This window comes from Phyllostomus discolor, chromosome 5 (genome assembly GCF_004126475.2).
Source record: "Phyllostomus discolor isolate MPI-MPIP mPhyDis1 chromosome 5, mPhyDis1.pri.v3, whole genome shotgun sequence".
Lineage (NCBI taxonomy): Eukaryota > Metazoa > Chordata > Mammalia > Chiroptera > Phyllostomidae > Phyllostomus > Phyllostomus discolor.
The window spans coordinates 172,222,483-172,238,104 of record NC_040907.2 but is presented as its reverse complement, the minus strand read 5'-3'; the positions used below and the strand labels follow the sequence as shown (position 1 = coordinate 172,238,104).

Sequence of the window (15,622 nt, the reverse complement as noted above, 5' to 3'; positions counted from 1 at the left end):
CCTTCTGCCGTGGAGGCCAGCCCCCTCACAGAGTGGTCAACAGGAGGCTCTTCTTGGGCACCGCCACCCCCCCTCCCATCTGCAAGGGCCTGAGGCACAGGAGGAGATTCCGACCCGGCAGGAAGGAGGTTTCTCCGGGTTTGCACCCGGAGTCACGCCCCTCTCGGCCACGAGAAGCGAGTCTGCATGTCTGTGCCCTTACCGTGGACGCAGCTCAGTGTGGCCCGGGCACACGGCCTCTCTGGTCCACGGCAGGCCAGCCCCGTGCGAGATCATCCCCAGAACGGAAGTGTCGACCCCGGGGTCTGGCCCGCACCTCGGGCCCCAAAACACGGCCGAGGGGAAGGCGCCAGCGTCCCACTCACCACCACATCGGTCCTCATTTTCCCGAAAGTCTTGATCAGATGGGCGTAATGGTAGTCCTCCATCTGCCGCAGGATGGCGGTCATACAAGCCACGAAGTTCCCCTGTAAACGAGTCAGGAGGACAATTAGGCGGAGGGTGAACAAACTCGCAGGAAAAGCTGCTGCCGACCAGGAGTCCGGGCGGGAAGCCGGCGGCGGGAAGCCGTGACATCCGTCACCCCGCCGGCCAGCCGAGGGGACGGGGCGCGCCAACCTCCCGGTCTCCCTTGCACCCTCCCTCCTTCTCTCCCCTGTGCTCAGTGAGGTGACCCCTGACCCGGGGTCTTCTGGGCCGGGAAAACAAGCTTCAGGTATTTCCACATCCCACATACAAAAAGCAAAGACAGGGCTGAAATCCCTACCACCTACATCATGAAAAGGTGCTACCCTTGTTACCGGCCAAATGTGGGTGAGCCCTTCCCCCAGCCCCCGGCACAGAGAGGCTGTTTCTCCCTCGGAAACCTGCCTGCGCCCCCCTGGGCCACTGTGGAGGCCGTCACCCCGACACCACGGCAAACGACGATGGCCAAGTCCTCTTAACAAGAAGAGTGGGAGATGCGTCAGATGTGAAGCGGGGGCATGGGGATCCCTCCCGCGGATGGAGCCGGGAGGGGAGGGAAACAGGAGGGGAAAGCAAAGTGACACATGAAGTCAAGGCTGGAAGAAGGGGCTGATGAAGTTAGCAGATGGGGGCAGCCGGCATGTGCGTGGCTCAGCGTGCACACGTTTGCATGTGTACGCGTGCAGATCTGTGCACGTGTCAGTGTGCACAGGTCTGTGTATGCGTCTCTGTGCATACAGGTCTGTACAGGCACATGTCTGTGTGTGCAGGTATGTGCATGTGTCTGTGTGTGCAAGACTGTGCACAAGTGTTTCTGCGTGTGCAGGCCTGTGCGTGTGTACAGGACGGTGTGTCTGTGTGTGCAGGCCTGTGCATGTGTGTCCGTGTGCAGGCCTGTGATTGTGCATATGTGTGTGCACATCTGTGTGTGTGTGCACTGAAGGGGTCTGTCTGACTGGTGGGCAGGCGGCTGACCAGTCCTGCTGCCACTGACCGCAACGTATCGCTTTTGGGGTCATGGCTAACAGTATCTTAAAAGCTTCCTCGCCCTTCCTTACTTCCCCCTAGTCAATGACTTTTTAAGAAACAGCACGTACATTGTCTCTCACGAAGCCAGTACAAATATGGTAAAATTATAGGACGAGACACACTCCCCCCAGACATGCCCCCAATTTCGCCCTGTTAACTGAGTTCCCAAATTGCATTCTTTTATGAACTCTACTTTTACAAGCGATAGATTTCAATGCCTAAGTGTCTTCTGTGTTAATCCGAAATCCACTCTCTGTAGTGGAATGTCGGAGTCCAATATCGTTCCAACTCCTTCACAGCTGCAGGGCGCCTGCGGGCTTCCAGACGGGCCCTCGAAGGGCGCGTTACGTAACCCGAACTAACTCGGTAACGACAACATGGCGCCTTCCATCGGCCCCGGAGTGCGAAGTGGCAAAATGCCTGTCTCTGAACACAAACTTTTGGGACAGATGAATGTCGGGCGTCCCGTTGAGTTCCAGAGTCACCAGCTGTGCATCTTCGTTGTGCTACCAGGGGCCAGCCTTTGGGTCACAGTCTTCATGACACTGCACGTGGAATGGTTACAAGGAGGCCGCCAGGACCGTGGCCCTTGGTCACACCCGACTCTCTCCCGTGGCCCCGTCCGACAGACGGCGGGCCCGAGCTGATGGGTGGCCGCTCCCCTCTGGATGAGCAGACGGCAAGGAGGCGGGGCTCGGCAGCTGAGCTCGTTTCTTTCCCCCACGGCCAGCTGCACGCTTTGGTTCCGAGGGGGCTGCTGAGGCCCGCAGGGGGTGGGGGCCCCTCACCTGCACGGCTGCAGTCACAGGAAGCGTGGGAAGAGGAAGAGGAAAGGCCATCACAGACCATGCCCGCCTTCCAAGCAGACAGAGCCAGCTGAGCCCCGGACTCTGCCCCACCCCACCCCCACCCCCACCCCGAGAGGAGCCTTTCCGGAGCACGAAGAGGTCGGCAGGGGCCCCGGTGACCTAGCAGGGGCGCACGCTCATCCTCTGCGGGTCACAGGAACCAAACAACAGTGACTGACACACCAGAGTCCCCCAGGGCATGACGCCAGCTCCGTCTAATCAGAAGCAATACACCTGAAGTGCTGACCTGGACACATCCAGTTCAAAGTAGAGCAGCGAGAGAGGCCTCAGAGCGGCCCGGAGAGCGCCGAGGGCGGGGGCGCTGAGTGACGCTAATGAGCAGGTCCGGCCCTTCAGGAGCCTGGGCGCCTGCCCGCCTGCCCGCCCGGCGACTCGGACACGCTCAGTGTGGGGAGCACACTGCCGTGGAAAACCCAAACCCTCAGGCACGGCACAGGGTGGGGAAGCTGACGCGGTGCAGAAAGTGAAAACCTAAAGATAATGGAGCAATTTCCATACGCAAGTCCTGGGAGCTCGTAAACGGCCAGCAGGGACGTCTCGGCCGTGGGGGAGGCCGTCAGAGTGGAGGCGCCCCAGGGCTCCTCAGTGGACAGGGAGGGGCTGGCAGACGTGCTCCCGGCAGAGGACACGGAGCCAGGGCCTGGCGCGGGCCAGAGGTCGAAAGGCCAGGTGGCATAAATGCGCTCTTCACTTAACCTAAGGGAATGTTCCAGAAGTGATGTACACTATTCAGTCTTTCTCAGAAGGAGCGGGAGCGGATCTTGCAATTTCAGCTCTTTTCTAACCTGAAGCTTTGAACCCCACTAGGAAAGGGTCAACATGTCCAATAAAATTCACAGAAATGCAACCCACCCCACCCCGTTCCTCTGGAATGGAGTCCAACCACAGTGCACCGTATTTTTATAGTGAAAACATTGTGAGAGAGAAACACGTGAAGCTTCACTGCTCCCACGAACCCACAGTGGGCTTTCGAGGGCCGTGAACACAACAGCGACGGAGGCTGTTTTGAAACCAGTTACACCCTAGAAAGAGAAATGGGGAAAACGGTGAAAACAAAGGTTTATTCTGCAGGCTCAGAAAAAAAATTACCGTTCTGTGCTTCGTAATGATTTCTTTGAAACGCATTTAGAAGTCAAATGAAGCCATTACTTCAAACAACGGGTAGGATGGCAGCTTGGTGGGGGGGGAGGGCCCGGAATTCCTCCTGGGACCGGAGCCCGGGGACCAGGGTCCAGCCCCAGGGGCTGAGCAAAACGGAGTAACTGGAAGTAAGGCATATTCCTTAAGACTTCAAAGCGATGCGAAACGGGGACAGAGAAGGCAGGGCACGGCTGCAGAAGATTTAAAATTCAGGACATAGAATGCCTAATAAACAAAAAAAAATGTGAGCGTCGTTAGTAATCCAAGATGAAAATGATGGATCGCTCTTTGCTTGCCAAAAGAGCAAAGATGTGTTTAAGTGATGAGAGTGCCGGCGAGGGTGCAGGGTGGGCGCGCTCATACGCCGCTGGTGGGAGCAGAAATTGCTATAACCTTTTTAAAGTGATTTAGCAATCTGTTTGAAAAGTCTTGGAAAAATACTCGGTGATTCTTCTTGGAACAAGCCACCGAAGGTAGTAATTCAGCATCGGAAGCGTCATGCCCGGAGCCGTCCGCCGCATCACTGAACACCTGTAAATGTGCAGCAGCCAGAGGCCCTGCAAACGGAGGGCTGTTCTGTGGGGTCGCGAGAGTCAACGGTGAAGCGCGGTGCCACCTGACCCTCGGCTGAACACGGGAAAATAAGGAGGTCCCGACACTGCACGGGAGACACCGCACGGGCACACATCTCCTCAGGGTGTGTGCGGTTTCCCTGGCGTTCACACTGAACTGGCTGCCTCGTGGTTTTGATCTGGTACCTCGGGCCACCATGCCACGGTGCGATGCTGAAATATCATGCGAACATTAAAACACTGAATACTGACCATGAGATATTTTCATAACATGAGAAAACACTAGAAGAACGGAACTGGAAATAGATAGATAGATAGACAGATAAGAGACAAGGTCTGTCCGGAAAAAGCCCAGCCATTGCTAACATAATGAGAACAGTTTGTGCAACATTGATGTCACCTGGCAGCCAAGGAGCGTGGACTGGCATGCGCATGCATGAACAATGACGACTTCGCTGTACTGGTCAGTGGGGGCGGTAGATGCCGCTGAGTGAGCGTGTGTACTGTGTGGCCAATTGCACTCAAAACGACTGAGCGAGTGGAGCCATAAATCTGCATAGAATTTTGCATTAGGCTTGAACATCCCTCCATGGAAACATTTCAGATGACTCAGAAGGTCGCAGCTATAGGCAGCTGGTGATTGGCAGCTTCATCATGACAATGCCCCTGCTCATGCATCACGTCTTGTGCAGAGATTTTTGGCGAAACATCAAATCACTCGGGTGACTCAGCCCTCGTATAGCCCAGATCTGGTGCCCTTTGGCTTCTGGCTTTTCCCGAAACTAAAATCACTTTGGAAAGCAGAGAGATTTCAGACTGCCGGTGAGATTCAGCAAAGTAGGATGGGGCAGCGGATGGAGACTGGGAGAACTGTGTGCGGTCCCAAGGCGCCTGCTTGGAAGGGGACTGAAGCATCATTGTCCTATGCACAGTGTTTCTCCTATCCTGTATCTTCATCAATAAATGTTTTCACTCTTCAAATTACATGGCTGGATACCTCCTGGACGAACCTGGCAGGTACACACAGGTGTAAAAGCAGGCAGGTGTATGACTTGGTGAGTCCTGAAGGACCCCCACGTGGGGGAGAGTCAGGCCAGAGGGCCAACGCCGTGCAGCGACACTCTGAGAACCGGAACACGAGACAAGGGAGCGGGGGTGAAGCTCGCGCCCGCCACTGACAGGTGCACGTGACTAGAAACAAGTGCACGTACAGCCGAGTGCGTGGCACGCAGGAGACGAACGCCTCAGAGGGCACGAGGCTTCCCACCCCCGGTGGTGACGTGTCTCAGGGTCTGTCGCCGTGCTGGCGTGGGCACTTCTCGTGCCGCTCCTTCAGTGCGTGGCTCCGCACAGGACGCACAACAAAGGCTGAATCGGGGGCTGCTGTTAAAACTGAGGTTCTTAGCCCTGGCTGGCGTAGCTCAGTGGATTGAGCTCGGGCTGGGAACCAAGGTGTTGCAGGTTCGATTCCCAGCCAGGGTACATGCCTGGGTTGCAGGCCACGGCCCCCAGCAACCGCACATTGATGTTTTTTTCTCTCTCTCTTTCTCTATCTCCCTCCCTTCCCTCTCTAAAAATAAGTAAATAAAATCTTAACAAAAAACAAAAAAAACTGAGGTTCTTGGAAAAACGAGTGTTCGCTCCTTCGTCTGAACTCACGGTGTCCGCCCCAGAAAAACTCCGCGGTGAAACTGAGAACCGGGCTGCGTCCCTTTTCCTGTTTAAAGATAAATTCAGCCCGTGATTCAGCCCTTATCCAGGGTACGGTTGACTTTTGCACATTGGATTTCCGGAATACTGCGATTCCTTATTTTATAAAGGACCATAATGACTTTAAAATGTCTGTAAAAATAAACTACAAGGAATTAAAAACGGTATGGGCTGGTCACCTACACTACTGTCATCTATTGGCTTTTTCCTGCTCCGAGCAACAAAATTAAACCCCAAATTTAAACTGAGTGTTTGGCTGAGTTCATGGAGTACTAGTGTTTTCTGTCACTGCAGACGCTGCGGGGGGAGACACCTAACTATAAAACAAAATCAATTACGAATTTACAGCGGCAGCAACTGGAGGGAGACGTTTATGGGCTGAACACTCGGAAAGGGCACGCTTGTGTCTCAGCACACCCGCAACAATTACGTGGTGCGCAGCCAGCGCGATAAATTAAACACACATTCCCATTTGTTATGAAAATAAAAATAGAATGCAATCAAATTTTATACACAAATTACATGCACAATTATACTTTACAGTATAATGAGGAGTGTGTGCTTTATACACGAGTCTTTCACATGATTCATTGGTAGCTAACACGAGTCAGCGTAGAGCAGAAGTTTTTACACTTATTCCCATAAACTCAGTAAAATCAGATAATAGTAGAGCCTCAGAGAGTTTCTGAACCTCAAAGTATTCCCCCACGGTATACAGTGCCTTTCAATGTACTGTGATAGGAACAAGAATAATTCAATCCTAATACAGCTCAGGACGAAGGGCGGGTCAACAGGCTACACGTTTTAAACAAGTGACTGCTGCCCGTGGAGGACGTCACTGCCCCCCGGGCTGCACACTGGAGTGGAAACTCCTCGCCGAGGGGCGTGAAACCCCTGTATCGGCGCCCTGAAGGCACGCCGTCCTCACCACCGCCCGCACTGGCGGGATGGGCTGGGGAAGAGGAACCGTGTCACCTAACAGGGGCTAGAACTGAATTAGCGAATCAGAAAGAAGACATTCTGAAATAGGAGATTACTGTGCAACGGAAGCAGAGGCGATCTCAGTTATAAGGCATTATTCCCGGGAAACATTTGCACACGGATACAGACACATGCAGTGTGTGCGTACCTGCCGGCCAGTGCACACGGCCACGCGCTGAACCTCGTCTGCTTACGACTCGGTGAGCCATCGGGGGCCCCTCGCCCACCTCGTCTCCCCCCACCACAGCCTTGAGGAAACCGAGGGTTCCCGAGTCACGTGGAAAACACCAGAGGAAACAGAGGGGATTAGGCCAAAATTATGCGGAGGGCCACACTCGAGAAACCTGCCACAGTGGACAGGGTGCAGAGCGTGGGGTCCCCGGAGAAGGCAGGTCCGTGGGTGACTAGACACAGCCCCCACCAGCAGGACAAGGCCCAGGGAGCCGGGGACACGACCCTCTCGCACACCTGCGGGACCCAGTCGACCAGGCACCACGGGGTGCGTGACGAGCCCCTGCCAAGTGTGGGACAGCTGTGACCGTCTGAGTGTCACCATGAACAGCGGGCTCTAACACGACTCGTTAAAATACAAAATCCCGAGTCTAAGCGGACGGAGGGGTGAAACGTGCAGGCGAAGGAGACAGCTGCCGAGTGCGCGCACGGCTCTCTACCCCTGTGCCGGGCGCGGGCGGCCGGCCCGAGACGGTCACGCCGCGTCTGAACTCACTCCCAGGACCTTCTGGAAGAGGCAGCAGCTGCAGTGACAAAGGGGGTGGGGGGAGTGGGGGGCGCTGACACCTGAGGGGCACAGGGGACTTTTCTGGAGGAACCGAACTAGTTTAAATCTTACTTTCAGTGGTGGGGGCACACTGTGTATATCTCTCAAATTCAGAACTAAACCGTATGGGTTTTTTCCTAGATCTTAAAAATGCAGAGAGGGAAGGAAACTGAAAAGTCACGGACCACCCCCCCCCCCCCCCCCCGCAGGCTCTGCGGCGAACGCCGGCATTTCAGCGGACTGCTGCTTCTTGCTCTCACGCACCGAGCGCCGGGCCGCTGTTAATAAAAGTGGGATCATCCTCTAATCGCCGCCGCTCTCCCACGTGCGTGTTCCGTGGGAGCGCTGTGCTCCGGCGTCACATTCGTGCTGGGGATCCGGGCCGGCGCATTCTTGCCCGTGAACTTTAAAACCCCGTTACCGAGCTTAAAGCCCGCCGCGCTGGAATTTAAATGGAGACTCCACAGGATGCATGAATTAATTAGGAGGCCTTCCCCCGGGGGCCCCGTTATTTATCCCTGACGTACGGTCGGGCTCCGTGCGACCCAGTCTGTTTCCGTGCCTTCCCGGCGGGCTCTGAGGTTTTCCTCCTCTGGGTTGTAAATAGCTCTTGTACCGTTGTCCCTACTGGGGTGACTGTTCCCCCCACCCAATGAATTAAGATTCTCCTATACCGTTATTTACATATTTGGGAAGACGGCTGAATTTGACGTGCGCATCGTGCCACTGAACGTACCGAACTCTGTTCTCCCCCCCCCCCCAACAGTTTTGGCTACTGGGGAGGGGGAATGGCCCCAAACAGGCAGGGACAGCACCCGTCAGTAACTCTGTGCTGTCCTCGCTCGTCACACCGGTCCCAGTTCCGTCCTCAGACTGTCGGTGTGTCGCCACCGAGACGATGTCAGGTCGTGATGAGGACCCCCGGGTGTCTGTGCCTCCTCCGAGGCCTCGGTGGGGGGCGCGCCTCTCGGGCCTCATCTTCATCTTGTGCACCGTGTCTCAGCGAGACCTGCGGCCCCGAACACGCTGAGGCGTACGGCACGCTGACGGGACACGCTCATCAGCGGATGTGATGCCACCTGACCACCACCTAGCGCATCTGTCACATCACATAGCCACCGTCCCCTTTCTGTGGGGAGAACACTTACGACCGAGTCTGCTGGGTACCGGTTTCAGGCAGACTTTACGTAAGGAACACGGTCAATGACACCGTGATAACTACGGTGCCAGGAAGGTACTAGATTTACTGCGGGGGTTACTTCGTGAGTTACAGAAACGTCTAGCCGCTATGCTGTGCCTTCAAACTAACGTGATATTGAGTGTCAGCTGCAACGGGGAAAAGAAGATTGACTTCACGCATCAGTGCTGAGGAGGCGTGACTAACCTGGAGATCAGTCACACCGAAACACGCGAAGCTAAACAAATACGGGCATTATTACAAAGCGAGTTTGACTATTAAAGAACGGATGGATCAAGAATAAAATTACCAGTAAGCATCAAAAGAGCATGCAGGGCTGCTTTTAAATTTTTACTGATAGGGTAAGAATAACACTCCCCCCCAAAACATATATAAGGAGGGAAAGCTGGAATAAAACAAAACTTAGAAGAGCAGCATTTTTTGTAAGTCTCATTCCCGGGGAGGCAACGGGAGCCACATTAATTATTCACTTCAGCAGCCTTTCCCAGAGGCGTGCCGTGACCGGGCACGCCCTCGAAGCCCTCGGGGAGCCCCCATTCTGCTGTCGGGGTGCACGGGCAGAGCTCCTCCCTGCACCCATAGCACCCCTTGTTCAAGGTGAGGCAAGTTGGTGCGGTTAGGAGACCCCCTGCCCCCTGGGGCCAGGTCACATCACACGCTTGCTCGGTCAGCACGCCTGTAGGGATGTCCGCACCCCGTTTTGCAAAAACAAAACAAAGAAAACAACCCTCTTGTACGGCCGCTGGTTGAGAAAAAAAATCATTCGGGGGAATACTACTCAAAATCCACCTCGATTTACCCAGAGTCACATCAGCGTTATTCATATTTCTACACAGACATAATAAACACACTGGAGGAAACCATCCCACTAATCTTATCAAAATTTAGACCTGCGTTTGGTGGTGTCCAAAGGACTGAGCATTGATCGTGACGGCGGCCATTGTCATTTTAATTAAGGAGCACAGGACGCTGGTTTATTGAGATTAATCTCCTCGAGCAAAATTAATATATTTCAGAGATTACTTCTTTTGCGCCTGACAATCACGGACATTCGCGGTTCCTCGCCTCGCACGCAAAGTTACACGGGAAGCGTCGCCCGCCGAATCGGACCCCCGCACCCTGAGCCCCGAGCTCCCGTCTCCAGCCGCGCAGACAGGATGCAAATTGGAAGCCACCCTGCAACAGATGTTCGGTCGAGATAATTTACTTTTTTTTTATTAATCTCACTTAGACGAGATGGGAGCAGCGTGCTTCGGAAGGTAAACCCGCAAAGTGGCACTGTAATGACTGATTTTAATTACGTTCCAGAATCTCGACGCGTTTGCAAAATTGAGTCTGTTTTTCACATGTTAATCATCCGGCTGCGCTGCGCAGTGAAAAGTTTGCGGAGTGTGACGCTCCGGGCTCCCGTTCAGACGGGGGGCGGACGGGCTAACGAGCCCGCTGGGTTTGGGGGCGAATCGGCTGAGGTGGTGTCGGGGAGGGGCAAAAAGAAGACCCTGGGGCTGTTCAGGCTCATAAACCTCAATGCGACGTGAGAATTCTGGTAAAAAGAAATTATTGGGGATACACCATGATCAGAAATAAAAAGCAGAGTCTCAGAAGGAAACCGGGCACAAGTCTGGGCCCTCCAGGGCCCTCCCTGAGTGGTCCCCAAAGTCTCCCCAGTGCCACCCATCACGGGCGGAACTATCCCCCACTGCAAACTCCCATGTGGAAGGCTAGACCCCAGAACCTCAGAGCAGGGCTGTGTTTGGAGACGGGGTGACTGGCGTGAGACGAGGTCACGGGGGTGGGACCTCATGCAATCTGACTGCCGTCCTTATAAGAAGAGGACACACCCAAAGGCACACGCAGAGAAAGGGCCAGGGGAGGACACGTCCCCTGCGAGCCCAGGAGAGTGGCCTCAGAAAAACCCAGTACTGCCAACGCCTTGATCTTGGACCCTGACCTCAAGAACTTGGAGCAGGTGAGTGTCTGGGTTTTAGCTGCTCGCTCTGCAGCCTTGCATTTGAGTGACCCTGGCAACCCGAGGCAGCCCCGTCTCCCTCCTGGTTGGTTCCAAACACACCCTCCCCCGGGCCCTAGGGCTTGCCCAGCACAGAGGGAGGGCCACCGTGGGGTCCTGGGAACCAATGAGCCGCAGGGCCCGGCTCCAGGCACTTGCCCGTCCTCGCTCAGCGACACCTGACCCTTCATCAGAAGCCAAGAAATAATTGGGAGGCAGGGAGACGCGGCTCAGTGTTCTTCACCTCCCAGTTCCCTGTATCTGTTGTGTGACCAATCTACCTGCAGATTAAACGCCACTCCGGCGCGCAGCCGGGGACAGCGGGTCGATGAGGCGGGCAGGGGAGGCCGCCTGTGAGGGTGACCGCAGGACCCCCATAGCTGCGGGGCCCACCCCCGCAGGAGCGCACGCGGTGAGCGACTTCTCACGGATGACAGGCTTCAATTGGCTTTCTGCCTGCATGCGCTTGCACACACAGGCAATTCCTCTCCTGGCAGTTGCCCAGTGAGAGTGAAAAGGATACCTTCGGAGCCATTTATAGGCTTCTGAGCTCCGTGTCCCGCCGTCGGACCTCAGAGGCTCCCTCCCCGTTCAGACAGGGCTGGGGAGACCCTGCCTTTGGGGGCGGGGCCACAGGGGCCGCTGCCAGGGGGCGAGCAAAGGACAGGGTCGGCTGCGTGATGGCTTCGGGACCTGGAGGAAAGGACGGATCGGAGGGAACAGCGGCTTCCCAGACCAGAGGCAAGCGTGGGCAGCCGCGTCTCCCAGGGGCGTCTCTGTGGCCGCCCCCCACCCTCCGCCACACGCCCCCCACCCCCCGCCACACGCACCCCACCCCACAGGGTCCTTCCTGTCCTTGCCCGTGAGACACACGAGGATAACAAAGATGTCGCGCTGGCACTTAGAAAACACAGTTACAAGGGGCCTGCTAACCAACAAATTGCATTTCTTGTTCTTCCCATCAATTACTTTTTATATTTTTGACACATAATCATGTCTGACTTTCAAACCTCTCTAATTCGTATTTACTGGCAGAGAGAGAAGAAAGTGGCGGGAGATGTGCGTTTCGGGCTATAGTTTGTAAAAATAGGTTTTATGTATATATACACACACGCACACACATATGTACCTATAGATATGTATATATGTATGCATGTATGTATCTATTGACACATGCATGCATCATTTCTTATTCAAAATAGATTATAACAGTATATACAGGGATTTTTCCGACACCTACTTCTAGTTTAATGGTTACATACAACTTCTTCTTTCTAGCCCAACACCCCCGCTAACGCATTCAGGTTCATTAAAGTATAGTCTTTAACGTACGCTTTAGGTTCAAAGAATTTTTATTATATTCGCTCTTCCTTGCCCTTTCCCGAAACTCCGGCGGCAAATTGTCAGCTATTTTTCTATTTGAAATTATTTATTCCAAATCAGTTAAACCATGGTACAATATAGGTATGCATTTTAAAACATGAGTATTTCTTAACAGTCTTCCTCGATCCTAAAAAAATATGCTCCGAAGTAGTCTTAGGGTTTAATTAAAACAGAGTATCTTTTCTTATTAAATAATTAATGGCTCACACAGAAGCTGATTTTCCCAGGCACAGAAAGTAAATACATAAATTTTTAAGGACTATGTAGGCCCAAAGCATGGTTATAAACACCCAAGAAAACATCAACATTCTACCGTATTTTGCTGTGTATAGCGCTCACTTTTTTGCCCAAATAGGGAAAAACAAAGGCGCTTGTCATACATGGATAGTACTAATTCCGTATCTATAGAAATGCTTTTAATTCTTTTAGTTGTGCTCACGCATTAAAAGTGTAACTCTTTAAAATTCTTATATCAAAAATGATTAAATTCCTTATAATACAAAAAAACAGGCATCTATATATAAATAAATTCAAAACTGAATTTAAAAAATTAAAATGAAAGATTTTTTCCCCTGGAAGTTTAGGCACACACATGGGTGTGTATCACACACGGGACCGCACTGTACACGGCGGAATCCATCTGCTGTGAGTCTCCCCGAGATGCTGATAAGATACAGAACCCAGAACACAGACCCCATCCCGCAGAGTTCCGGGGGCTGCGGTTCCCCCCACCCCCCCTCACTCAACAGTGAGTGCTTCACCCCTTCACCATGGGGGTGGGTGGGGGTGGGCAACAAACACTTGGGCCCATCCCCCGTACTCTCCCCCTCAGGTCAAACTTCCTGTTTCCTCTGCCCGCAGGAGAGAGGGCTGAGCTAAAGGGGGAGTTAAAGAGAAGGGAGCGGAGCCGTTAAAAGTGCCACCGCTCTGTACAAACGGCCCCCAAAGGTGCTGAGCATGTAAACTGAGGTGTATTAGCAACGTGGAATTATTGGGCTCAGAGTTAAACAATAGCATGTGATTAAATCAAAGGGCGTTAAAAGATCATTTGGATAGGACGAATTGATTTTGTAGCTTTCCAAACACAGACTTTGAGAGTTAATCTGCGTTGGTGTACCTTCCTAAACCTTTCAAAAATATCCTCCTAAGATTCCGATCTGTGTTGTGGCAAGTTTTTCACACATTGTTAACACGGAGAACCAAGCATCTTCATAAACTCGGAGCGGCTCTCGGGGCCGAGTCCAGAGCCGTGACCGGTGGGTGCGCTGCAGTGGTGGCGGGCGCTCGCACTGGGGCACCCGGGGCACCGGCTGTGGGGTCCCGGTCACTGTGCTGGGCGTCTGAACGACTGTAACTTCTACAGCTCATTTCCTGAAAACTACGGGAAATGCCAGAACACCAACGAAAGGGGGCTGCTATCCAGGGAAACTATAAAATGCATCTACCCAGGAAACGTGTTTCTCATGTAAGCACGTCTAATAAGAAAGATGGAGCAAGAAGAACCGTGCGAGAGGCAGCCCGCCACCACCCTGAGGGGTCCATCCCGATGCCCATCCCACTCTGATTTCCGCGTCTCTGAAACTCAGACCCGACGGAAGAACTTGTGTTTGGAAAGAGACCTTTAAGCACCACCGGCGCAGGTATTCGTGGGCATGCTCAGTACATCCATAGTCCCTGCATGCTCACTGCGGAAGAAGAGCGGCGGGGCTGATGCAGGCGGGGTTCCAGGAGGGGCGGGCGCCCTGTGCAGACGCCAGGGGGACTAAGGGCACAGAGGTGACTCGGCACGCTAGGGACACCTGCACGTCTCAGAGGGCCACTGGCAAGCACAGGTCGTGAATAAAAATAAAAGGTGGAACCACCAGCACGTACAACACCTGACATCCGCCCCCTCCCTGTGCCGCCCCCGGATGCTCGGGGACAGCAGGTCCCTCCCTGCACCTGTGTCTAACGTCTGTGAGGACAGAACCCCGAGACGCTGTTAGAACTGCCTGTCCCGGTGGGAACTCCTTCCAAGGGCGGGCGGTCTCTGGGGATCGCCCATGGCAGCAGCGCTCCGTGACACAGCGGGGGGCCCCCACACGGCACACCATGCCTCCCTCCGCGGGCACCTCTGCTCTGCCACTTTTCCAAACAGAAACGCTGGACGTCAGGAGATGCAGAATGTCCCCCCACATGGTGGACTTCGATCTCTCTCCTCGGAATAGCGCTGAGCTCTGCATCAAACCACGGGAATGACTGGAGAAAACACCCGGGTCTCACAGGAGGGGCCGTCATTTCCAGACACGGGCTGGACGTCCCTCACCCTGCTGCCCCAGGAGGGACCGGTCAGCTGTGCCAGAAGGCCTGCTGGAAGCTGGGATTTGCAGGAGAGACAGAAGTCACGAGGTCCTTCTATGTCACGGTGATGCCCGAAAGAAGGGGACATTGGACTTGGAGGGTCACAGCTGTTTGGGACACCCCCGTTTTCGACCACAGTCTGCAGGAGCCCCAGAGCAGCAAGCCTGAGGACGAAGGCAGCTCCCACTGCAGGGACGCCCGGAGGGTGGCCGGGGTGGCGGGTGGGGGCATGACGTGCACAGGCGGCTCTCTCAGCCGATCTGACAGACGACCGGACCACGACGCGCCCACACCTTTCCCTGGAACGGAGCCCGGACGGGCACCGCGGCCTTCCCACAGGGCCTGTCTCCGTCGGCTGGGCGGCCGAGGCAACAGACCCTCGTCCTCTCCCGGCCTGGAGGCTGGACGTCCGAGGCCAAGGAGTGGGCAGGGCCGGCTTCTCCCGAGGCCGCTCTCCTGGGCTTGCGGCAGCTGTGGGTGCACGCCCCCGGCCCCCGGCCCCTGGTGTCCCTTCCCTCCTGACAGGGACGCAGTCGGCCGCGGCGAATGAGGCCCGCCCTCCCCCGGCCCCTCCTGGCCTCAGGTGACCTCGTTGCCCCGACAAACCCGACCTGGACATGCGGCTCCAGTCCGAGGCGCCCGAGGCAGGGGTCTCAGTGTACGGACTCCAGGAGAAGACCCAGTTCCGTTCACGAAGGGACCAGACTTCTGTCCTCTGTCCTTTTGCCCACTTGTGGGTCCTGCCACTGAAACACCAGCTCGTCTTTGCCTCGTGAATCACACCCACGGCGAACTGTCTGCCATTTCCAGTGTCCGTCCCCTTAAAGAGTGTGGCGCCGTGGGAGAAGCGGCCCGAACTATAAAATTCTCCTGGATGTCAGCGATCTCCCACGGTGTCTGCCTGGCTTTTCCGTGGCTTGTTGAAAATAAAACATTTTCTGACGCGGTGTAACCAACCTAATTGTAACAGGGACAGATGGCCTAGCGGGGTCGGAAACATGGACCGGAGGCTCTCGGCAAGCACACGCCTGAAGTGGACGCCGCCCAGCAGCGGAGCCCTGGCCTGGGCACGCGAGGGCACGGACGAGTGCCTGTTGGGGGGGGGCTCAGGAACGTGCAGAAGAGAGGGCCTCCCCCAAACAGGGGAAC

The 15,622-nt window shown here is 54.9% G+C and overlaps 1 protein-coding gene across 3 annotated transcripts in view; it reads right to left on the bottom strand.

The window, feature by feature from the left end:
• DOCK1 (dedicator of cytokinesis 1) overlaps positions 1-15,622 on the bottom strand; it is a 341,306-nt gene that overhangs the window by 113,578 nt on the left and 212,106 nt on the right. For all 3 annotated transcript variants that reach the window (XM_028512883.2, XM_036027442.1, XM_036027443.1), the window contains exon 28: positions 366-467. In XM_028512883.2, coding sequence (XP_028368684.1) covers positions 366-467 — 102 coding nt within the window. The remainder of the gene's footprint in view (positions 1-365; positions 468-15,622) is intronic.